Below are 25,238 nucleotides of genomic sequence, written 5' to 3' on the forward strand. Positions count from 1 at the left end.
ACTGCGTAAGTCCACGGAAAGAAAAGTTCCCTAATAAGCGAATGTCGACTATAGTCAGTGTTGTAAAACTTTTATGTCCGTACCTTTGGCTTGTCGAGATTAGTCCCCGAAGAATTTCAGTGCGATATTTTGTGATCTATTGTATATCGAAAACAATAGAACACACACACAAAAAAAGAACGGAACATCCCTGGGGACTACTCTCGGCAAGCCCAAGATACGGACAAAAATGGTTAGGGAAATTTTCTTTTCGTCGACAAAGAGTCGACTTATGCAGTGAAAGGACTAAACTTATGTATACTTGAAATAATTCAATCAAAACTTCGTATTCTCATGAAAATAACTTTCGTTCCAAAGTGACATACAGATCAATTTTACACGGAGAAAAATGCATAATCCGGTCGGCATATAAATGCTGTTTTTACCAAGTTACGCGCGTTACCACATTAAGTAATGTTGTTTCATCCGTAGTACGATCTACACCACCATCCAGAGAAAATTTTGTATTGTGGGGCCACCATTTCAAATCTAGAATTAACGCCATATCCATTCCGACGGTGGTAACTTACGTATATAATGTTGTTACCACCTTCCTACGACTGCCCCCTCTTGGTTGTTTCTAAATCTGTGACTCCCTACCTTACGAGAATAATGAGACGTCATATCATTCTGTGAGAAGGAAAGAGAGGAAAGATGTTTTTAACACGAAATCCAGACGCCGAACTCCAGACTTAGCATGGTGTTTCCACCTACTGTACTTTTATACATGAAATTAAAAAACCTTATCGAGGAGCGCACTCGTGTAAATACGATGTGTCCACACGGAAATAATAGTCCTTTTTTTCTCTCAGTGTACGCACCGCTTTAGACAAACAAACTAAAAGAAAATTTTAAAAAAAATGCCTTAACTACACCATTGACGTTATTCGTTTGTTTTTAAACGAAGAACTTTCGCCTGTATAGATAACTTTGATTCTAGCTTTTCAAGTTCCCTATACCGTGATATCAAACTGATATTCTTCCACTAGGCGTAATACCGATTGATCCACTATTATGTCTCTAATTTTATTTTACTGCTATTTTATCACAAACGATGTAATATAAATAACTCTACCGGTATATTATGCTTTATTCTATGCGATTACGTGTCATTATGTAATTGTTACGTTATTGTTGTTTGTTGCAGGTCTAACCAGTAATTGACTGAAGATGGCGCCGAGAATGAACATTAATGACCGTGCTCGGATTGTAACTGGGGTGGAAGTATGGCAGTCACCTGTAATGATGCAAAGATGGTGGAGACGGGAGAAGGGGGCTCTTGATGTGAAAACAATAGAGAGACTGTATGCGAATTTGTTGCGTAGGGGTTCGATTACTCACCAAAAAAGTGCTGGGCCCCAAAGAGAGTTATCACTGAAGAAGCTAAAACCAACGCTACGACGGCGTTTGCGCAAAGTCCCACGAAGTCCCTGAGACAATATCATAGGGAACCTGGTTTATCGCATGGTTTGGTTCAACGGCTAATGAAGGAGATCGACTGGAGAATATGGAAACCATAATTTGTACATCAATTGTCAGCGGAACTTAGTGTTGTTAGAATGGAGTTTGCTGAATCCACCTTATAATGGATGGAAGAATAACCTGATATCCTGAGTAACATTTTGTTGTCAGACGAAGCAGTGTTGCATGTGGGTGGGTTCATAAGTGGCCATAACTGCCATTACTGGGCTCCTAGTAACACCAGTCCTGGAGCTACAATTGAAAAATTGCAGTCACGTCCTTCAGTTACTATGTAGTATGGTATTCGTGATGACATTCTTATCGGTATTTACAATCTTCGTGAAACAATAAATGCAGAAAGGTATGTTCATATGCTACAAACGTTTGTTTAGCCCATTGTTTCAACCTGGGACGGAGTGGACAGTTTGTACCTCCCGATTTTGCATTGATTTCGTGAGAATGGCTTGACAATGCTTTTGCAGGCCGCGTTATTGGATGTCGCAGAAATGTTGGATGGGCACCGAGAAATCCAGACTTGACCCATTTGTTTTTTCCCTCTAGGGGTTTTTGAAAGAGAAAATGTATGTCAGAACACTTGACCAGAAAACCACTTCGGAAGCAGTCATTAAAGAAGACTGTGCATAGTAGAGACCTGCACGGGCCGGGCTTGGGCGGGCCGACTATGCTATTTCTTTAGGCCGGGCCGGGCTCGGGCGGGCCGACAGTTATTTCTTTGGGCCGGGCCGGGCTTGGGCTGGCCGACACTGATTTCTCTTCAGGTCGGGCCGGGCTGGGGCCGATCAATTGCAATTCTTTAATAATTATTGACTTTCGTTAAACGATAATTGGAATAAAGCCAAACGTTGAAGAAGTGTGTCCGTGAAAAATGTTACAAAGGATGCAATAGCTATTTACAGTTTGTGTTGCTTAGCGGCTCCACTTTCACTATACAGGATTGCAGGCATTATGCGGTAAATTGAGCTCTGACATTGACCTTCACTGAACTCAAAATATAACAAGAAGGGGTGGGAATGTTTTGCCTGTCGCTAAACGATATTGCCATCTTCACTTTATGCTAAAAATCAATTAAGTTAGATTTTTGTTACAGGGAATGGAGTTTTTGTTCTCTCGATAACAGGCAAAGTTCTAGGAGGCAATGGTACCATTCGGGAGGCAAGCGTCAGGTTGTGAACCAGAGTTTAGAAAATGTTTCTGAGTTTTAGGTCAAATTTAGTACTAAATTTTGAGAAAGTTTGGGGCTCGAGCTAATTTTTTAAAAAAATTATCGGGCCTGGGTCGGGCCAAAAACTTTTAAAATTTATCGGGCCCGGGCCGGGCTTGGGCCAAGAATTTTAAAAAACTTATCGGGCCGGGCCGGGCTCGGGCCGAAAATCTCCAAAACTTTTCGGGCCCGGGCTGGGCCGGGCCTAGGTACGGTCGGGCCGGATTGGGCTCGGGCCGAAAAATTCGGCCCGTGCAGGTCTCTAGTGCATAGGTACCAACAGTCGTTCTTTCAGAAAAAAAAATGTTTCGGGAGGGAGGGCACACTTAGTATTTCGAAAGGGCACTGCTGGTTCTATTCTATTTATTATTATATATTATAGACGTATTATTTTGGTCTCCTCCGGGGGGCACTTTCAGAGCTCCTGGGGGGCAATGTCCCCCAAAAACATGTTTGGAAGAAACACTGGGTACCAAACGACATGTTGCAACGGTCTGTGAGGAACGTTGGACCCCGACTGCAATGGTGTGATACTAATGCTGGCGTCTGCGTTAAATGAAATGACAAGGACCATAGTACATAACAGAATTGACAGCCACCATCTAACATTGTTAATAACAGAATAATAGTGAAATAAAAGTAGGGACATAAATATAATTCACCCTTAGATACAATTACACATCTGAAAATTTATTTCCACAGAAGTGTAATAATAATAATAATAATAATAATAATAATAATAATAATAATAATAATAATAATAATAATAATAATAATAATAATAATAATAATAATAATAATAAAATACAAAATAAGTACATTACGACTAATAGTACTTAACGATCACTTTCATATTTTATTAATGATTTGAACTAAAATTTTTTTTATGCAGCCAATATTGGACTCAAAGCATTTACCTTGATAGAATATTTGGTTTGTTTGGGATTTGTATTGGTAGATATAGTGAGCAAAATACGAATACTTCTAGATTACAATTCAAACTACTTCAATAAAGAAATCCACATTCTTGTTGTGGTTAAAAGTGTATTTGTCGTTGGCATGCTGACTTCTACAAACACGACGCATGGTCTAATGCTAATTGTGCTATTATCAGGAGAGCAAACACCAAATTCCAGACGTAATACATCATATTTATGCTCAAAGCTTAACGGCATCTTTATTTCGTAGATCACGAAAAATAAGACACGCAAATATTTTGCATTGTTACTGAACATGGAACTCTGTGAGTTGTGCAGTACAATAGTTATTCCTTAATTATTCAACAATCTGCAAAAGAACAACTCTTAACAGTTTCCAGAACATCCTGGAGCACTGAATTTCACCACTAGAACTTTGGCTTTAAGACAGGAACCAGAACTGGACTAAACTCCTGATCTAGATGGAACATTCGAGAAAGAAGCTGCAAAGTTTTGAGATAAGTTTATCGGAAAAGTAAGTAAGCTTTTATTTTATAGTGCGTCTTACTAAATAGATTAATGAGAATGTTCATGTACTTATTTTCGAGCGACGAAAGGAGAGAAGAAAGTATGGTGGACTTCAAAAAATTCAAATTCAAGATTTAATGGATTTACACGTTTCGTAGCCTGTAGATACCGAAAAGGTTATTTTTTGACATCTGCCCGCCTGTTCGTCCGTTCGCCCTGATGTACACTCACATAAAGACCATACCATTCAACGTATCTTAACCAAATTTCAAACTTAAGGTTTTTATGTGATCCCCCAGGGGATTTCTCGAATTTTTTCCTACCCTGAAAAATAAGAGTAGTTTACTTAACAGTATAAAATTAAACAAAAACTGATTTTTTCAAAAACGACTCTAAAAATTTTGTTTATATTTCATAAAACAATTTTCTAAAAAAACAACTCCATTATGTGGTATAATTCATTTCCCTGGAAAAGATATACGAGGAATATCTTATTCTTAGGGATGAGTTTTTTTAGGACGTTTTCCAGAAACAATTTACGTGATATTATTCGTATTTCGGAAATAAATATTTAATTAGTAACCTAACAATATGGCATAACTCATTTGACCTGAAAATGTTTACGAGGAATAGCTTATTCTTGGGAGTGAGTTTTTTGGGGACGATTTTCTCAAAAACAACTGAGACCATTTTCTGTACATCACGTATGACCTTGAAAAATCAGTATCGTGTGAATCCACCATGTGCTGAGATAAGCGCATTTATATGTCCTGGTATGGAATCAAGAAAGTGCTGGATATCTTCCAGGGGAATATTCTGTCACGTGGTTTGTATTATTGATGGCCTTTTTCGAAAAATCTGTTTTTCGATTTTCGGAAATTTCATTTTTCGTTTTTTCGTTTTTCGCTTTTTCGAAAAATTTTTCGTTTTTCGTTTTTTCGAAAAATTTTTCGTTTTTCGTTTTTCGAAAAATTTTTCGTTTTTCGTTTTTCGAAAAAATTTTCGTTTTTCGTTTTTCGAAAAATTTTTCGTTTTTCGTTTTTCGAAAAAATTTTCGTTTTTCGTTTTTCGAAAAATTTTTCGTTTTTCGTTTTTCGAAAAATTTTTCGTTTTTCGTTTTTCGAAAAATTTTTCGTTTTTCGAATAAAATTTCGTTTTTCGTTTTTAGTTTTCGAAAAAGTATTTTTCGAAAAAATGTGGCATCCCTAATCTCAAGATTAAAGAGATTCGCAGTCACGTCCGGATGTGTCCAACACTGGCACTAGTACCCGTAGAGTATATTTCTGATGGTTTGTTGATCAACATGGAGGCTGTCCGATTAGACGAAGAGTCGAAGTCTTCAATGATTAGGAGCAATGGCTGGAAAATCGAAATTTTTCTCCGGAAAGTTGGAATTGTAGCAGTCACAGGAATCGAACAAATAAAGCAGTAGAAGACTGACACAAATGCTTAAACAAAATATTATCCAGAACCCCTGCACATTTCCAGTCTTGTGAAGACTATTGAGGGAAGATTCTATATGTAATCATGTTTTCAGAAGAATGGAAACGCTGAGCATTACTCAAAAGAACGGAAAAGCCATGTATATGAAAGTTGACGATAGGATACAGTCAATACTTCATAATTTGAGAGAACATGTTGACCTGAGAAAATGTCTCAGTCGCTTGAGCTTTGTATGTACATAACCTTGAACAATTTCCTATGGGGGCGCGGTGGCTCAGTGGTAGAGCGTTCACCTCCGGAGCTTGGGGTCCCTGGTTCGATCCCAGCTCGCACCGTGTGGACCTTGTGGTGGACAAACACCGTGCTCGTGGGTTTTCTCGGGGTTCTCCCGTTTCCTCATTTCATAGCGTTGCACCATTTCATCCATTATTTTGCTCATCAGCATCTCCCTTAGTTACGCAGCCCCATTCGAGGTCCCTCGTGACTATATGTTTAGCGTATGCGTTTTCGGTTCGGGAGACCGGGTTCGATTCCAGCCTGGAGCTTAAGTGGTTTGTATCTCATGTTATGCTGAGTTCACGTCTCTATAGCTGAGTAGGACGCTAAACTAAAACCAATATCCTCATCATCATCGGAACACATTTGCAAGGTGTTGAGCTTAAAATAAAAACTAGATTGCGAATCTTCTATTTATATGTTTTCTTTTCACTTGAAAAATATTTTGAGTCTCTTTAAAAGAAGAAAACACAACAATCATTTGAGATTTTACATTTAAAGAAAGAAAAAAATGATTAATTAGGCTTATACTATATGGAACTTCTCCACTTTATAGTATAAAAATTTGAGATGGGCCATTTATCTTGATACGCCCATGTAATTTTGAAACTAATTGACAAAAATGGCTGGCATTTTGTAAGATGCAAATAACGACAAGGGAACTCTGTCTAATAAACTCTGCAGTACCAACAAATTAATAGTGTTGCCAACATAATATAAAGTTATATTTTTAACGCCACTATGCCATGTTATTACATATCTCAAATCTAAATATTAAACGAAACCTTACAACACAAATTTGTTATTCAGTGTTGCAAATTAAGGACGCTGCAATATGACAAGCATCTAAACTTTAGAAACCTGATAATAGTACAGTGAAACCTGTCTATGTTGGCCACCATCGGTTCCATCGAAAAGTGGCCAACTTAGACAGGTGGCCAACTTACAGAAAATAAGTGTGATTTGTGTATTTTTAGAATAGGATATCTAGTATTACTTGATTGTAAAATTTTAATAAGCAGTGGCACGACAACTACTTATAAATAATGTATATAGAGTAATCATAAAAAATATACAGTACTAGAAAATATTACTATGCTATGTTTAATATATGTGCATACTTTTATCTTCCTGAAAACTAGTCTGGTACATTGGATTATTCGGATTGAAAACACAATAACACAAACAACCATGAAATAGAAGCGTATGTACGCAGTTTATTGAAATTGATATTATAGCACACTGAGTTATTCAGATTGTAAACAAGAAAAGCTAAGTTATAAATTGAGAAATTCATATGCAATTTATATGAATTCTTTTCAGTTGTTACTGAATGGTGGTTAATTCTAGACGTATTTGTTTTTTTCTTTTCGGCAGATATGCACATACTAGTATTGTAGTTAACTATAACACAACCAGCGAACGAGTGCGGGCGGCCGGTTTTGGAACTAAAATGCAAGCAGCAGTGTTTCTAACCGGACTACTTGTAATCAATCTATCACAGTTCTGTAATCAATCTATCACAGTTCTTTCTGTCTTGTTCGTAATAAACCACTTCACGCATATGCTCAAGTCAGGGGCGGAGCGATCGGGGTCTTGAGTAAGAAAATTCTTTTGTATTGACATCATATTCGGATGTACTTCAAAAATTAGGTGAGAGAAAGAACTGATAATCTTTCACCGCCACCCTCCTAACCGTCTCCCCAGGGGTCCTGGGTCCACCCCCTGATTTAGATGGTACATAAAGATAATTTTGTCTAATCTCTGTCATTATTTAGCATGGTTTAGTAATTTTTTAAAAAAAAAGATATTTCTGCCACATTTTGAAAACTGTCAAATAAAGTTTTCAAAATGTGGCAGAAATATCGTTTAAAAAAATACTAAACCATGCTAAATAATGACAGAGATTAGACAAAGTTATTTTTATGTACCATCTCAATCAGGGGTGGACCCAGCACCCCTGGGGAGACGGTTAGAAGTGTTGCATTGACGGCGGAGGGGGAGCGATTAAAATGGGGTGCCTGATAATTGAAGGTTCCTTATAACTTCAGTAAAATTCAGACAAAATCTCTGAATTACGTAAAAAAGAAAACATACAAAATACATTTTCAGGGTAACTCTTACAGCCATTACGTTATTCTAAAATTAATGTTACTTCTGAAATTGATTAAAGCGAATATGTATTTGAATAACAAAACCACTTTCATAAGTTTTTCAAAGTATCAAGTTTGAAAAGAACGAAGTTTGTCTTCCATTGTTATCTCATTGCTCAAAGATACCGGTAATGAAGTAATTGGCTGGAAATCAATCGGCCGTTTCTTACATCAATTTATAAAGAAGATGAGTGCCAATGTTAGATATGTCAGTTCAGTATTTAAAAAAAGAAAACATCCAACCTCTTGCAACCATGCGTAGCGCATTTTAATACTTACACTTGAAATAAAAATACAACTGAATAAAGACGATTGACTTTGCCTTTGAATTTCATACGTGAATAACAATATAGGACTTTTCAGGTAGAGGACAGGGAGGAGCAGGTTTTATTAAACAAGACCGTACATCTGATATGTTTGAACTATAAGCAACTTGTGTTTACGGGCTAAACTCAGTCCTCTGAAGTCAATCGACAAATACCTTTAAGATGTTCAACAGAATAACGTTTCAGCATTATTATATACTACAGACACGAATATAACACTAGGCTCCCAAGTTTCAAAATTATATTGTGTGTGAAAACAGTTAGTAGATTTAATTCTTTGTGACCTGATAGCTAAAACCTGAGAGAAATTCAGAGTTAGACCAGAGGTAATTTCTTTCCTCATAAATACAATTTATTGTGTGCTGAAGCAATGATACTTACTCTTACACTACCCATACGCTGATGTTTTATCAATACTTTTATTCGAACTCTACCAAAGGGCTTGATTTCTATAATGATCCTGAAAGAGGGTGCACTGAACCAAATTGTACAAATCAATCCCAAAGGCAAGCTATCCAATCCCATAAATCTTTAAAAAATGAATGAAAAATTTCTTCACCTCCTTTTCCCCCAAAGGGTTCACATTCCTCGAACAAAAAAATGAAATTTCTTTATTTTAACGTCCCGTGATTATGTTTGTTATGCTAGAGGAGACAGATGATTAATGAAAGTGAAAGATTGTAAAATGAAATTTTGTTCTCTCAATGGGAATCAAACCCAGAACCACATACAATAAAAGCAGTAGCGTAGCCAGGATGTGTGGGGGGGTGCAAGTGCTGTTATAGGTACATATAGAAAATTACAAACAAAAATATATAAACATAAAAATATATAAAAATTACAAACATCAAAGTACCAAAGTACATTGTCGGGCCTCTTTGGGGGTTGGCCCGGCCCATCCCCCCTTCCCTACGCCACTGAATAAAAGTACATGCGCTGGCCAATAGACCAGTGGAAAGGACTTTCACAGTTCTCGAGAGGAAACGTTTCGAGATTCCTCCCTGGCTAAAACTCGAAAAAATAATTTATTTGTCAATCGATAAACATACACTTAAACAGCAGCATCATGAGCTTTAACCTTAACTTGATTTAAACTTACAGTTACAAGAGATTGCGCAAAACTCTAAGCTATCAACCCAAAATTAATCTTTTAGTCACTGACATTGTCATTCCTGCGTTTTACAGGCTGCTACTGTTTTATAATGAAATCGAATAAAACGTAATCAATTTTATACAATCTGCTTAATACACGATAGAAGCTCACTGAATTGTCAACTGTGCTATGTTGTTCTTAAATTGGTAATTTCCATTCATAAATCACTATTCACAATACATCTATATTACTTCAGGGATGGTTCACTACAATACATACATAAGTTATGGCGTTTTTATTAAGCGTAAAGGGATTAGACTATGCACAACATCTAAACTGCAACTTTAAAAAACCGTTGGATACACTGCAAAGTGAAACTCTCCGCTTCCCTGTCCCACCGCGCTTGCCAAGACACTGATGTAAACACAACAGCAGCGCCATCCTCCCAAAACCGCACAGCTATCCTGGTCAGGTTATACCTCTTGTTAATGAGCTATAACAAGAGGTATAACGGAGCACAAGATGTTTTGAGAAAATCTTGAGGGAATTCATATCTCAAAAACTCCGCTATCTTTTGACAAGCCGACAGGTACCAATAGTTGACAATTGAGATGGTTAGTTTTAACCTTGAGAATTTTCCGGAATTACTAAAGCTCCCCACTGATGAGAGAGTTGATATAGCTAATGGTTTTACCAAAACATATAGGGTAAACAAATACGTACAACCATTTCCTGAATTCCTGTACGTGCTTTTTCCTATTCACACCTTCCTTCACCACCCCTTTATGAGGGTAGTGTTCTGTCCATTGACCTCCAAGAACAAATCATGCGAATCTATGCTTCCTTATGTCCAGTCACAAATACAGAACATCTGCCTCTCATATGGGAATACGAAAGAGTTAAGAAAAATAACAAAACTATGTTTTGCGTGGCCAAGATACGCAGGTAAATTTATCATTATCATCATAGGATAAACATTGCTTCAGTGTGGCCAACTTCCAAGATAGACAGGTGGCCAACTTATAGACTAGTAAGTAACGAATGTCTTATGGGAAAATGCAGGTTCAAGACGAACTAGGCCAAGATAAGCAGTTGGCCAACTTAGAGAGGTGGCCAAGTTGACAGGTTTCACTGTATTAATAAAAGCAGAGGCGGATTCAGGACGAATTCAACGGTGAGGAAAGAAGGTAGTGAAAGATTCTGTTTTCTCTCTCACCGACTTTTGTAGCACTGGTGATTGTGAAACTCAGGGAGGTGAATAACCTTTCCCCCCTTGGATCTGTCTATGAATAGAAGTGAGACGGACAGTGAAATGCAAACCCGAAATACCTTAGTGTCGAATACTATGACCATGGCTCATTTCGAATGAATACAAGAAATTAAAAATTAGACATTTTTCGAAAAATTTCTTACATAAACAGAACGTCTAATTGCGTAGGTGATTCTCAAAAGACGTAAACTTCTCGGAGCCGTTACAGCAAATTGATATCTCAAATCGTTCAGGAGATATGAAAAACGTGAATACTGATAGTGATACTCCTAAAAATGACGTATTTGGGGATTGTTCGTAATGTATCTTGATTCTCTTTGCTTTTATAACATTACAGAAACAGATTTTGGTACTTGTAATTACAATAAATTCTTGCAATTACATAATTTTAACCAGTGTTGCAAACTTTACCAATGTGTATCACATCTCCAGATCAGTTTGAGATATCAAATTGCTGTAAACTGCATTATGATCTTTACGTCCGTTGAAAACCTTCTATGTTGTTGGATATGATACTCATCCAAGCAGTTATCGAAATAAAATCTTTCTGGAAAAAAAGTCAAATTTTCAATCCCTTACGTGAAGACTAAGGAGCATGGAAGCTTCTCAGTTGCGGCAAGTGACTTGCCAATAATGGCAGAATACCTATGATGACAACTTTGTACCTATTTATTTGAAATAAATCATATCATGATCATAGTATGTAATGTGCTAATGTGCTGTGGATGTGCATGCCCCGTCCAAGTTATTATTTATTACTATTATAGAAGCCTAAAACATTTGGATCTTTGAAGGCCCGTGCTGGCCCACCGGGACACCGGGACATGTCCCGGTGCGCCCTCCCAAACATCTCATTATAAATAAAGGTACAACTTTTTTATATATATAGATCTAATAAATTCTTACATTTATTATTGCTAAAGAACTGGTGGTGAATACAGCGCGTTCTTTACATAAGACGCCCTCGCGAACTACATCAAAAATAAACAGTTTTATTTATTCTTCTGTATGGCACAATTTTGTACAATGAATACATACTGTTACTGTTGGTAAAAAACCCATGAAGGTTACAGTGCGCCCTCTATATAAGGCGCCCTTGCGGAACCTCACCAAAGATAAACGGTTTTATTTATTCTTCTGTATGGCATAGTTCTGTACAATGAATGCATACTATTACTGTTGGTAAAGAACCCGTGAAAGGTACAATGCGCCCTTTATGTAAGGCGCCCTTGTGAAACCAAATCAAAGATAAACGGTTTAATTTATTCTGCGGTATGACACAGTTCTATACAATAAATACTTACTGTTACTGTGGGTAAAGAAACCGTGAAGAGTACAGTGCGCCTTTTAAGTAAGGCACCCTTGCAAAACAACATCAAAGATAAAAGTTTAATTTATTCTTCTGTATATTGGTGGATCCACGACCACGTGGGGGCAGAGGGGGCGACCGCTCCCCCAAAGGTATTTTACTTCCAGTTTACTTTCGGAAATAAAAATATTGTCTTTTCAATCTGGCCGATCCAATCTGTGTGACAAGCCTAGCAGAGTCTAATCAAAATGTATGGTACTTAATACAGACATATTTGAATTGTGAATACTTCTGTCCCTAGTTCCTTGAGACTGTCACCATAAGCCGCAAACGAGCGAGAATGATTTATTCGTTGAACGAACAGCTGTAGGAAGAAGGAAAGATGGATCACTCTTTGAACTAAAAATGTATATTTTAAAACTATATCCTAGAAAAAAATGATGTGTGATTCAAAACCCGAATCTTCAATTACGTTTACTTTGAATAAAGAGAAATATAGAATATTCAGCGCTCCTTACCGAAAAGCTCTCTGAATCTAAAAGGAGACTTTTCGGTTGGTTGATTGATTGATATGTATTTATGTCGTTTGTCAAAAGCGATGCTTTACAGAACAAGAACTAGAGTTTAAAGTTGGATCTGAACCACTGCAGTGCGTTCTATGTTCACTTACCTTGTATCAAACCACAGAACCTCATGCATCAATTAATCAAAGGTATGTCCGCTAGCTACTACATCAACAAAGAACTGTGACTTTTGGGGTTCAACACGGAAACATTCATTGTGACTTTTAATGGCATTTCATCTTTTCTTAGGAAATAATACAAGCTACAAGCTGTTATTGTAATCATATATAAAGAAGTCGTCCTGATCTTCGCACAGGCCAAACCGCTTAAGCTAGAAACTTGAAATTCGGACAGTAGATAAGATTTTCGATCTAAGGTATCACTAAGGAAGGATTTTTGGGAAATTCAAAGAAAGGAAGGGGGAATGGGGTGGGAATTATTTTAATAAGATGATCATCTCTCCGAATCCCTTAAGGTTAGAAAACTGAAATTTTGATTTTGATTTCTCATTTAAAATAATGCGTTTCAACATTTTTTGATACTTCAGTAAAATGGGGAAAAGAGGTGTAAAGAAAAGGGGGCGGGGATTGCAATTATCATAATAAGATATCAATATCTAAGAATCTTTGAAGGTTAGAAACATGGAATTAGATATATGGACTTCTCACTTAAAACAATTCAATATATATTTCAGCGTTTTGTATTATTATTATTATTATTATTATTATTATTATTATTATTATTATTATTATTATTATTATTATTATTATTATAAGATGCCTATATTTCGGGATTCCTTACGGCTAGAGACATGAAAGTTGCTAATTTGATTATTCATTTAAAATAATGAAACATGTATTTGAGCATTTTTTGCCACTTAACGTACAGTAGAAAGGCAAAAAAAAAAAAAAAAAAAAAGGTGAGGGTTGACTAAAATGCCTTGCGAGGTGTTTGAATTTCGTGACAGCGTTTTAGCTCGATTCAATTATATGTATATGAAAGACACAGAAGGGAGAACGCAAAATATTGTGCCACAATACACGTAGAAACATTTTCTACATTGTACAGGGCCGTATTCCGAACAAATTGGGGGTCTGGGAGCGAAATCCCACCTAGGTAAAGGCTACTATAATATAATTTTATTGTTGTTGTAGGCATACATGTTTCTAAATGCTGCTTTTAAGAAATTAATTAATAGAGCCAATTTCCAACACCCTCTTCCTCGTCTGGTCTTTTTTTTTTTTTTTTTTTTTTTTTTTACATACTCAATTATACCACTGCAAAAGCAGAGTATTCGGACAAAATACCCTATACGGTGTTTAAAGTCCCCAGTTTGATTCCCGTTGAGGGTACATTTCAACGAAAAATGTGGTTCGGATTCCATTACAATCAATAAGTGCACGTCTCCTTTAGCCGTCATGTCACTACCATGGAACGTTAAGCTCAAGCAACAAATCAAAATACCCTATGTATAGAGATCTACACTTTTGTAATAGTATCCTATATTTGTCTTCTTGCTCTCTCCTGCTTAAGTTAAAAATTCCTGAATGTACCAGAAATTGAATTCCTTACACATTCATCTTTAAATGCATCAATTGAGTATAGTTGGGAGCTTTTCTTGAGAAATGAACTATTCCATGCACACATAACGTCAAGGCTTATCAATGACTCCCCAACTCCTCGTGAATCCTGGGTTCTATACCAATCATAGAAATGTTTTCTTCATCTTTGATACATCAGAAGATTTTGGTACGACTTATGTAGCCGCAATCTTAACGCGCACTTAAGAAAATGTCAATAATGTTGATAAACTGAAATCATGGTGAAATATTGAGTTTAGCAAAACGAAACGTAACGGAAATCCAACATCTTGCCCTCAGGAAATGTTCTTTCCATAGCGCCATAGATCAAAGATCAGATCAGAGAGACAGTGAAAAAAAATGTCATGGATAGGGGTCGACGAACGTCAAGGCATTCTATTGGATAATGAAATTGATAATTATATCAAACTTCATGTTTTCTTGCGATCACTTTAGTGAAACAAAGGGAAGCTATATTTATATACACAGAGGAGATATGGGAGAGGCTCGTGGCAGATAACAGGTGACATATAAATGCAATCGTCAATATAGTACTTTGTGTAAGTACTGTGCAAGACAGTGCATCTGATATATTGTGGTGACTAAGTGTGAAGTGAATTATGATACCGCCACGCCTCCGAAACGGAAGTTCGTATTTAATTTAACTCTAGAGAAAGAATATACTTTCATAATAATAATAATAATAATAATAATAATAATAATAATAATAATAATAATAATAATAATAATAATAATAATAATAATAATAATAATAATAATAAAAATCGGGTCACAAAATATAATCTGAGAATCAGGTTTACGCCTCCCTCCTCTCCAGCCCCGGATTCATATGTGTCCCATTTTTGCAAATTAAAATTCTGGTCACTTTTAGGCTATCTCATCTTCCAGAAAGCGAACCGCACCTCCAAACGATACCTCTGGATCCGCTAGTGCTTCTGTATGGCACAGTTCTATACAATATGCATACTGTTATCGTTGGAAAAGAACCCGTCAAGGCACCCTTGCAAAACAACGTCAAAGATAAACGGTTTTATTTATTTTTCTGTATGGCTTAGTTCTATAAAATGAATACATGCTGTTACTGTGGGTGAAGAACCCGTGAAGGGTGCAGTGCGTCCCGCGCATACAGCACCCTGCGAAACACCACGTTAGAGGGAAGTGGTTTTAATTGTCCTTCTGTATATCAGTTCTATATAGTAAATTCATATAGTCATTGGCGCAAATCCCGAGAGGATGAGGGGGACATGTCCCCAACCTTGGAACTACGGGGGACTGTCCCCTCAATAATTCGATTTGAAATGTGTTTTTGGGGGAGAAATGTGATGATTTGTGTCCGACTGCCACAAAGGAAAGTGAGATGAAATTGATGTCTCTTGGCTTGTTTCATTTTAAAAAAAGAATCGTATTCTTTCATATTTCAAACTGAACTTCGTATCCTGGCGTATTTACGTCACACCAATCTGTATTAATTCAGCTCCCGTTACTTGGACACAAATTGCAATAAGTGTCAGAAAAGGATATGTGCCTCTCCTCATGCTGGAAAATTGTATCAGCTGTAGATAGGGCATAAATCCCGAGGAAATGGGGAGCCTGCCCCCCAATTTCAATACATTAAATTCGTCTTTAATTATTGTTAGTCTATTTATTTAATTCCTGTAACGATTCCTATAATGCTATTGAGATCATCATCATTTTTCTCAAATAATAGTATTCTTGCGTCATACATAATTTATTTTCTGTCTTCATAGTTTTGGGAAAGTCATTATTTAAGTTATTATAAAATAAGTGTCCTAAAATTTAATGCGGTCTAAGTAGAAGCATACCAATTACAAATATGCATGTATTCAGATTTCAGAATAAGTTCATGGCACTGATTTGTAATACTGATATTTACCACTATTTCATCTACATCGCCTGATATATAATATACATGTTCACCTCAGAAAGCAGATTCGGATCTGAGTCTCATCTGCCCCTTCGCCACCAAAAAAAGCCTTAAATCTGCCCGTCTCCCAATATTGAAGACAACTGTGCTCCCCCAGTTTCTTTGGGAGCCACCCTTGCACCGCCACTGCACTTTATCCGATTGTACACTAATGGAATCTATGACTAACAATAATGGACATTCACTTTTGCTCAATTTCAATCCGACATTTTGTTCTGGAGTATGTCTGTTTTTGCACTTTTCCGAAAATTTTCGGATGGTCATCGCTCCGAGGCATTTCTACACCCAGGTTGGTCTATATTTTTCTTTTTATCTTGGAGACAGGAATTAAATCTTCCAAAAGACACAGACACAGACACACACACACACACACACACACATATATATATATATATATATATATATATAACGTAATCACGTTTGTATGAGCGCCCTCTTGGTAGACTTGTCCACCGCCCTCATTAGTAAGCCAGCACGGGCCTGGATCTTTGTGGATGTTTGTGATACTGTAGCATCCTTAGTTTGTAACAAAATTTCAGCCTTTTTTTATATTATTCTAAAAGTTACAAGAGTGTAAAGATAAATAGTCCACTAAGTGTGTTCGTGTCACGTTATTTTTTTATTTTTACTCTAAGAGTGTTAAACACGAGTATCCTCTAAATAAATCTTATCTACCCCACTCGGGGAGGGGGCTAGAAGATTCAAATGACACCAATGTACAATCACTTACCTCTGTTTCTTTTGTGGCTCCATCTCTGGATCACCCTCGGCCTCAATAATCTCTTCCAGTGACTGCTATCTTGATGTTTCCTGTATAACACCAACGTGTCGTGATCTTAAATGGTACCACAAGCCAGTCGTTGAATTTCGATTGTGGATAATACTTCGACAGTAATTGCATTTTGAAGAAACACCATCATTTTCACGAGTGAAATGTTCCCATATATTCGACTTTCCCATTGTAAATACTTCCCGAAAATATCTCTTCTTGCAGTTATCTTATATAGTTCGAAACAAGCTCTGCGTTGGTAACTGATATAATGAACGTCGGTTGGGTATTCCTCATAACGAACTAATGCTTCTCCCACTAGGCCAATAAACATATCAGAAGTGTTGATATCGTAGGACACGTGTCCTTTCTCTAAACAACAAAATTATTGTTACCAAAATATTCAGTCACAGCGAATACGAAACCACGTACCGTATCAACAAAGGCGAGTACGAGATAGCTAGCTAAAAGCAGTCTCAAATAGCTATTACGATTAGAACACGCCGCATCAGCGAAATAAGATACTATTCAATTTCAGTCAGGGAGTAAAGCTTATCTGTATGTAATGATGCGTTTCTTTTCTTTTGTTTATAACTTCAATCAAACCAGGCAGGGAAGGAAATGTTGCTCTTTCGCAACTTCAAATTTCTCATCAGTTTCGTTTCGTCCCTTCGTGTTCCATCTCCTTCTGTTTCGATTTTTTTCGTTTTTCGTTTTCCGAAAAATTTTTCGTTTTTCGTTTTCCGAAAAATTTTTCGTTTTTCGTTTTCCGAAAAATTTTTCGTTTTTCGTTTTTCGAAAAATTTTTCGTTTTTCGTTTTCCGAAAAATTTTTCGTTTTTCGTTTTTCGTTTTCCGAAAAATTTTTCGTTTTTCGTTTTTCGAAAAATTTTTCGTTTTTCGTTTTTCGAAAAAGTTTTCGTTTTTCGTTTTTCGTTTTCGAAAAATCCATTTTTCGAGAAAGTATTTTTCGAAAAAATGTGGCCATCCCTAGTTTGTATGCGAGTCTACACGGCATCGATATTTGCAGGTGGCGGACATAGACAAAGAAGTTTGTGCTCGACCATATTCTAGACATACTCAATGGGCCTCATGTCAGGCGACCGGGCAGGCCAGGGAAGTAGAGATACCTAGCGTTCTGCGAAGAAAGCTTGCACATTCCTCGCTACATTTGGATTGGCATTGTCCTTCTGAAATATGACCTCTAGAGTTGCCTGTAGAGAGTATCACCCCGGGTTCTAAAGCCTCGCCAATATAGTGGTTGCTGTTCAGATTGAATTAGAAACGGATGAGTTGTGATTGCATGTTTGTAACCAATGGCGCCTCACACCATCACAGTGGGCTTTTGTCCGCTATAACACTCAGCAATGCGAGCTGGCAGATTGCGATCACCACGGTAACTTCGTACGCGTGTGCAGCCATCAATGTAGGACAGGTTGAAAAGCGACTCGTCCGAAAACACCACATTTTGCTTTCCAGCACACCAGTGACGGTGTTCGAGTCCCATGTCAGTCTGATGCGTTTGAGGTTTCTGGTCAAGGGAGCCCGTCGGAATGATATGCGAGCCACCAGTCCAGCCTTCAGCGAACGACGTCGAACAGTTGATGCAGATATGGCAACACCCGTGATAGTGCTCAAGCATTGAGCGAACATTGTGGATGCAGCTCTTCAGTCCGTTATAGCCATCCATACAAGATGTTGTGTCACCTCGCACTATGGTCACATCGAGTGGTCCAGCAGTCTCTCCTCCTCACTTTGTACGACTTTCATCTGTAGAGTGCTTCAAACATGCATTACTGTGGTTGCAGTATGCTGTGTACTAGCAGCAATTTTGCGGTATGATAAAATCGCTTCCCGCTGATCCTTCTATTCCGTTCACTCAGCTACATATATTGCACCCTTTGGCTTCGACGAGGTATACTGGCACTTGCCTACATGTTTGCACTTTTATCACTATTCACTGCTTCCCTGCGATATGCACGTACCTTATGTGGTACCATTCTGATCACAGACGAGAGGGCGCTGCCGGCCATACTTGGATGCCATCTGTCTGAAATTTTAATCACTTCCCCTGTAATATCCTACACATATTCGCAAAGTTTGGATTCATTCCTTCTTGGTGTTGCAATTTTCATAAATTAAAGTGTACAATGGGAGTTATTGGCATGGATGGCTTATTCATCAAACCACTTTGAATTCTCAAATGCCAAACCATCCTTCCGATTTTAAAATTATGTTTTGATTTGTTTTTATCAACGTCAAAATTGCAAGTAAATATGATAAATTATCTGTATGTATGCTTATCCATACAACATTCACATGGCTCTAGCTCCTGGTTAGTGTGCTTACAAATAGATAGTAGAAAATTATTGAAAATTTTGGATGGACAGTCATGTCTAAATTTACTTATCAACAATTTACTTACAGCGAAGTATGTATTAATTATATTGGAGTTTATGGAGATGGACACTAGTACATGGTGTTTCATTGAAATCAGGGCTGAGATTAGATATCCTCGTTTGTTGATGCTACGGTTGAGGTATTATGTTCAATCGATAAACATTATAAAGAATAATTATAATAAATTATAAGGACAAGTTAAAATACTAATAAATAATTAATTTTAATTGCTAATAAGAAGAAAGATCGTTTATATCGAATTGCAAAAATAATGTTACGAAATTGAAATAAAAATAAAATGAAATATAAAGTTATAAAAACTGTGAAAATAAGACTATTAACGAAATAAAGAAATAGGCAACTGTATACTCAGTAAAACATCCGATCAATAGTTATAGCTGATCATAATATCCAAATATTAGTATTCATCCTTATAGTCCAAATATAAATACATTACGTTGAATACAAATGCTACCATATACACATGTGGATAAAGAAAACAACAACAGCAAGACATAAATCCACTGCTATCTATCTCATTATATCTAACATCAATTTTATTGTATCTAACAACTAAAACTAATGAATAATAACAAATTTACTTACCTGGAAAAATAAATTTAAAAAATTACTTATGTGGAGACCTGAAGACGCCATCATCTTCAGGTCATCGAACTCAAAGACATCTGAAAGAGAAAATAAAATAAAAATGTAATGTTATTTGATTATACACAAACAATCTATTTATGTATATTGTAGTACACTGTTTAACCTACTAAACTGTTTTGTTCTTAGCTTTGAACTTAATAATGTTTTAAATGCTAACTAATTGCTTTGTTACTTTTATGATTATTGTAATGAATTATCGTCCTCCATAAATTATGGATTCCTTGAGTCGAATGTTTTTCTACTCCGGATCATGAAAGTGTTATCTGTTAATGCTAATGTTTCAGGAGCTGCTGTCCACATGTCAACTCATATATACTATCATCAGATTCGGCATCCCACTTCCTGTTTATCAGTGGGCTTGCGATGCTATCATATTTACAACTTAAATGGGTAATACCTACTCTCAAGAGCGCGCATCCTTCTACTGCGTAGAAGGAGAAAGAATATTGCGGTTCAAAAGAACCTAAAACAAAACAAAGCGTAAAAGTAATATATTATGATGGACAAAAAACGAAGCATTACAAGGTAAGGGTTAAGTATAAACAGTTAAACGAATACTCTCTACTATTGTATTTTAGAGGAACGTTAATGATTATTACTTATAACTGTTACTCTCTATCAATAAAACTTAGGTCTCAGATTCAACTTGTTTAGGTTTTAAGACAGTCAATGGACATTGAAGCCTTCGTATCTATCGCATGTGCTCAGTATCTAGGTAGAACACTGAACTAATAATTATATAATTCTGTTGATGATGGTCCTAGTGGTTTGGCGGTGTTCAAAGATTTAAGTCGAGACTGTCAAAACTTTTAAATCTCACATAGTAAAAAATGGCACTCGGGAACGAATGTCTTTTTATCGTCTTCCACGTGACGCAAATTGAGCGTGTTTAAGGAGTTCACATTTTCGTCTCATGAGCTTTCGGGCGTTGATGCTGGGTTCTGAAAGTCCAAAGAAACCAAACAAGAGACGAATAACACTTCGTACTCTAAAGATGCGAACGTAACATCCAACATCTTGTGGTTTCAGCTTCTTCCTTCCTTCGTGTTGGGTGGTTATTTAGATCCGAGAAACTTGGCACAAAACAATTCTGAATCAAAGTGGATCATGTTGATGCGATGCAGAGTGGTTGGTTTAGATGCCAGAATCTAATTAACACACTATTGATCATTTGTCAAGCACGGAATTGTCGTATGACCACAACTACACATTAAATACATTCTGTGACGATGTACAGCAAATGGTGAAATGTTCAAATTTTTTGGAGACATTGATTGTCTCCTTATGCGATTCGCGAAGTTGAATCCTGAGATCTTGGGACACAGTTTCTTCTTTCCCGCAGGGTTTGACAAAATCATTAACAGAAAGAAAAAGATTAATATAACCCGTATCTCTAAATCCAGTGAACTGTTCAAAGTAACATTGGCTAAAGTAAACTGTAAAAGAGCTGCCTCTGTCCTATTTAAAGATATGAAAAACTTGGATGATGTCAATCTTTTAGAATCGTTCAAAGCGAGTTACAGGTTTCAACGATCGATGCGTACAAAAATTTATTAACTGAATTAGTAATTAGTTAATAGTAATTAAGCGGCACTGATTGCTTAAGAATCCAAGTTACCGGATGCTACTTCAAACTCCATACATTAGCTCAACAGGATCTTTAAATTGTCACCAAGGTAACGTGGGATGGGTACATTCAAAACTCTGACTTCAGCAAATAATCATTTCATGTTGAGTTTATGTTTAGTAAAAAAAAATGAAAACAATTATACAAAAAGAAATAGCTTCCCCCTTAAGCTTATGCCGTAAGATTCTTTGCCCCTGTTCTGTCTGCTCAGTCTATCCTTCAATACAATTTTTTGTGCGTGGCTTTAAACAATATCATTAATTTCGTATGAGATAAGGAAATCGCTTGTATGTATTTAACATGTTCATCCCGGACGTACGCCGCAGTTACGCACGTTCTACAAAATAATAGAATTAAAGTAACGTAATTTGAAAAGCTTAAGCTTCACAAAAACTGACATTCAAATTTCAGGGAATTTTGGAGTTTCTATGAAGCAATCCATTCTGAGGTGCCTCTTCAGACATAAAATACTATTTTTCTGAAATTTTCATATATTTGGATTTGTTCACCACTGGTGATTCATGGCAGCTCGTGTTTATTATACCATAAGCGCGGGCCGACGTGTGGCACCGGTGACGCACAATAATTTTGTCAAATCTTTCCGATTTCAGAGTTAGGTAGTTTGATGAATACCTGCATGATGGCATTACTTTTCAAAGAGTTGGAGGAGGAGTCTAGCGGATATTTTTCAAACTGCATATGCTCATAAAGAGTAGCTTTATTACAGAAAATGAGTATTGCTTCATTTGTATTTGCGTTCGGAAATCCTTTGTAGCAGCATTGTTACAGAAGCTGAAACTAGTGTAATAATCGGTATTGTAGTGGTGCTTTCTTAGAATTGGGTAAATACTTGTAAAAAGTGGTAGTAAATACTTGAAACGTAAAATCCTATTACGAAGCCCTAAAGAAGGAAAAGGAAACTAACAACTTGAAAATTGTCAAAACACGGATTTCCACATATTGCAAACCTGTGAAGGTCACTCCACTATATGTCTTGAGGGCTTGAATGCGAAATATTAAAAAAAAAAAAAATCGAAAAAAAAAAGTAAGTAACTCAGTAGACAGTCTGTTCATTATTTTCATTTCAGCACAAAATACTGTATCTCTGATTTTTTTTAAAAAAAAGTGTATTTTCTGGTGAATAATACTGGTTTTATTGATTTCGAAAAAGTATTTGTCTACAATTTTCTCCCAATAAGTTTTATTTGCGATTATCTGTACCTTATAAAAGATGTCGTACTAAACACATTTTATGTACGATGAATATCAGTTTTATTTCCCTTAAAAGATTTACAGGTCTACTCCATAGATTGCCTACGATGTATATAATAACAGAAAGTCTATACCACTGTTCTACTCTAACTAAAAACCCAAAGGCAACTGACAGTTATGAATATTTATTTATTTGTCACCTAATAAATATATATATTTATTTGAGATCGTGTATCACAGGTGGGGCACATCGGGAATTAAGAAAGAATGGGATGCACCACCGGCTCACGTCCGGATTTTCGAAAAGCATAGCGTTTTCATTACTGTCAGATGTCGGGCTGAACGTGTTAATACATACTACGCTTAATTACTTTGAATATAATATTACTTATGAATTTAAATAGTAAATAGTGTAGTCAAATTTAGCGTTAAAATTTTGCTTATGCTTTGTCAAACATAGAAGAGAAATATTATATTTTATGTGATAGATTTTCAAAATTAGATACTATCTATGTTTATTATTATTAGTAGTAGTATATTGCCCTTGTTGCTTGTACTGAAAAGCAATGTACCCGTTAGTGAAAAAAGGATGATATCTTTGATACATAATACTCTGGAGTCTTTCAGTGGATGCATTCTCACATAATGTTCTCCTGTAGGAAAAGAACTTCGAGGAAATATCTTACCTGTCAAAATGCTGGTGAGGAAGGGAAATTTCCATTCCTTTCTTGTAACTCAATTACTACTATAATGAAAGATAATGTAAGTTGGTTATTGGATATTAGTTATAGTATTGATTACAGACGTACCTCTACGTTAAAATAATTTTAATGGATTTTACTGCATTGTCACTGTAATTTTTCCTTTGATACCTTTAATGTATACAATACTCAGAAAACATTATATCACATTAATATTCTGGATTTCGTAGACATTTCACTAAATTTTTGTGTTTCTAAGTAGTATTTCTATGTTGTTGGCAAGTAGTTGCAATAAACATTTAGGGTGTAAGGATTCTATAATGTGTTTACGCAACAAACATAAATTTCATATTCTTATATATGGCCAGTGACTACTACGAAAATATTCAGTGGGAGTGGTTGCTTTATCTGTAAGATATTTTACCACAAAAATATTGATATTGATATTTTCGAGTGGCAATAAGAATGGAAAAAGTGTTGCGATCATGGAAAAGATAGAATTCGAGATTTCAACATTTCAGTTTTCTGTTAATCAAACCTAAACTAAGGGCTCAGATACGAAATTCCAAAGGATTTATTACAGGTCTAAAAGATATGTCAGTCCACAAGTTCATCTATTTGTCCGCTCGGCCAAATCCACATACTCAGATTCTGAGACCACACTGTTCAACACACTGTGACCAGAATTTAAAATGTGATCTCAATATATTGAATTGATTCTTAAGAATGAGAGTTTTCCCATTTAACACTAAAAATAAAAATAATTTGCTGAAGGACAAGATAGAAAATTACGATTTTATCGAAAATGGCTCTGACAATTTTGTTTAAAATTAATATAAGCTACAGTCATTTCATAAACAACCCTACAACGTAATAGAAGGCATTTCTATGGGAAAATTTCAGAAGAGAAAGTTTATTGGTTGGATTGACTTTTCTTTCAAGTTTTTTTTTCCATTTCTGAGTGATTTCCATATTTCATACAAGTATTCAACTATATCTTTTTATTTTAGGTATACATTTTCATATTAATATTTCTTGTTTTCTACAGGTGGAGCCTTACAAGGATTATGTTTGTTTTTATTCTGTCATTTACTTTCGTCATACAACAAACAAGAAGTACAACTTCCAACCGAGAAGCTGATGAAAGATTGTTAGAGAATGAAAGGCAATCTAGACAACGTCGGTACTTGGTGTGGAACAGGGGAACTGTATTTCAAGTAAGATACCATTTATATTGATAGAGTATTGTGCCAGATTAGTTACCATACTTCTAAGCATCAATATTGGATTTTATTTTGTTAAGAAAGATGAAAAAAATAAATCTAACGACGAGATTGCCCTTACTTTTTTTTATCACTGACAATTTAAAACTGAAGTAAGAAGCCTACATATTTAAAACTTTGATTGCCAAAATGTACTGTCTTTTCTACTATTCCGAAGAAAACTCATGACATTGCATTCTTTATTATTACTACACTACAAACATTACTAGACAGATATAGATTCCAAGCAATACCAAGTTCCAGCTAACGACCCTTTTATTAATTTCAAACCCAACTTCCCGTAATGTCACCCTTAATAAAAGAACTCCAGAAAGATATATAGAAGAAAATATGAAAGAATCTTCCCTCAAAATTGATGAAGAAGAAAAGGAAAGGCAGCAAGTTCAAACACAAGAAGAAATTCAGGAACGATTGAAGCAAACTACCAAAAAT

General features: G+C 36.1%; 2 protein-coding genes across 2 annotated transcripts in view; one reads left to right on the plus strand and one right to left on the minus strand.

The window, feature by feature from the left end:
* LOC145665767 (uncharacterized) overlaps nt 1-25,238 on the minus strand; it is a 153,424-nt gene that overhangs the window by 100,390 nt on the left and 27,796 nt on the right. Inside the window, exon 2 of the mRNA XM_081732895.1 lies at nt 19,921-20,000. The gene's annotated coding sequence lies outside the window, so the exon portion shown is untranslated. The remainder of the gene's footprint in view (nt 1-19,920; nt 20,001-25,238) is intronic.
* LOC145666061 (uncharacterized) overlaps nt 3,922-25,238 on the plus strand; it is a 47,143-nt gene continuing 25,826 nt past the window's right edge. The window contains exons 1-2 of the mRNA XM_081733159.1: nt 3,922-4,174; nt 24,572-24,740. Of these exons, the coding sequence (XP_081589285.1) occupies nt 4,122-4,174; nt 24,572-24,740 (222 nt within the window). The 5' untranslated portion in view covers nt 3,922-4,121. The remainder of the gene's footprint in view (nt 4,175-24,571; nt 24,741-25,238) is intronic.

The sequence above is a fragment of the Thermobia domestica genome, chromosome 12, assembly GCF_964235325.1.
Source record: "Thermobia domestica chromosome 12, izTheDome1.hap1.1, whole genome shotgun sequence".
In the NCBI taxonomy this organism is placed as follows: Eukaryota; Metazoa; Arthropoda; class Insecta; order Zygentoma; family Lepismatidae; genus Thermobia; species Thermobia domestica.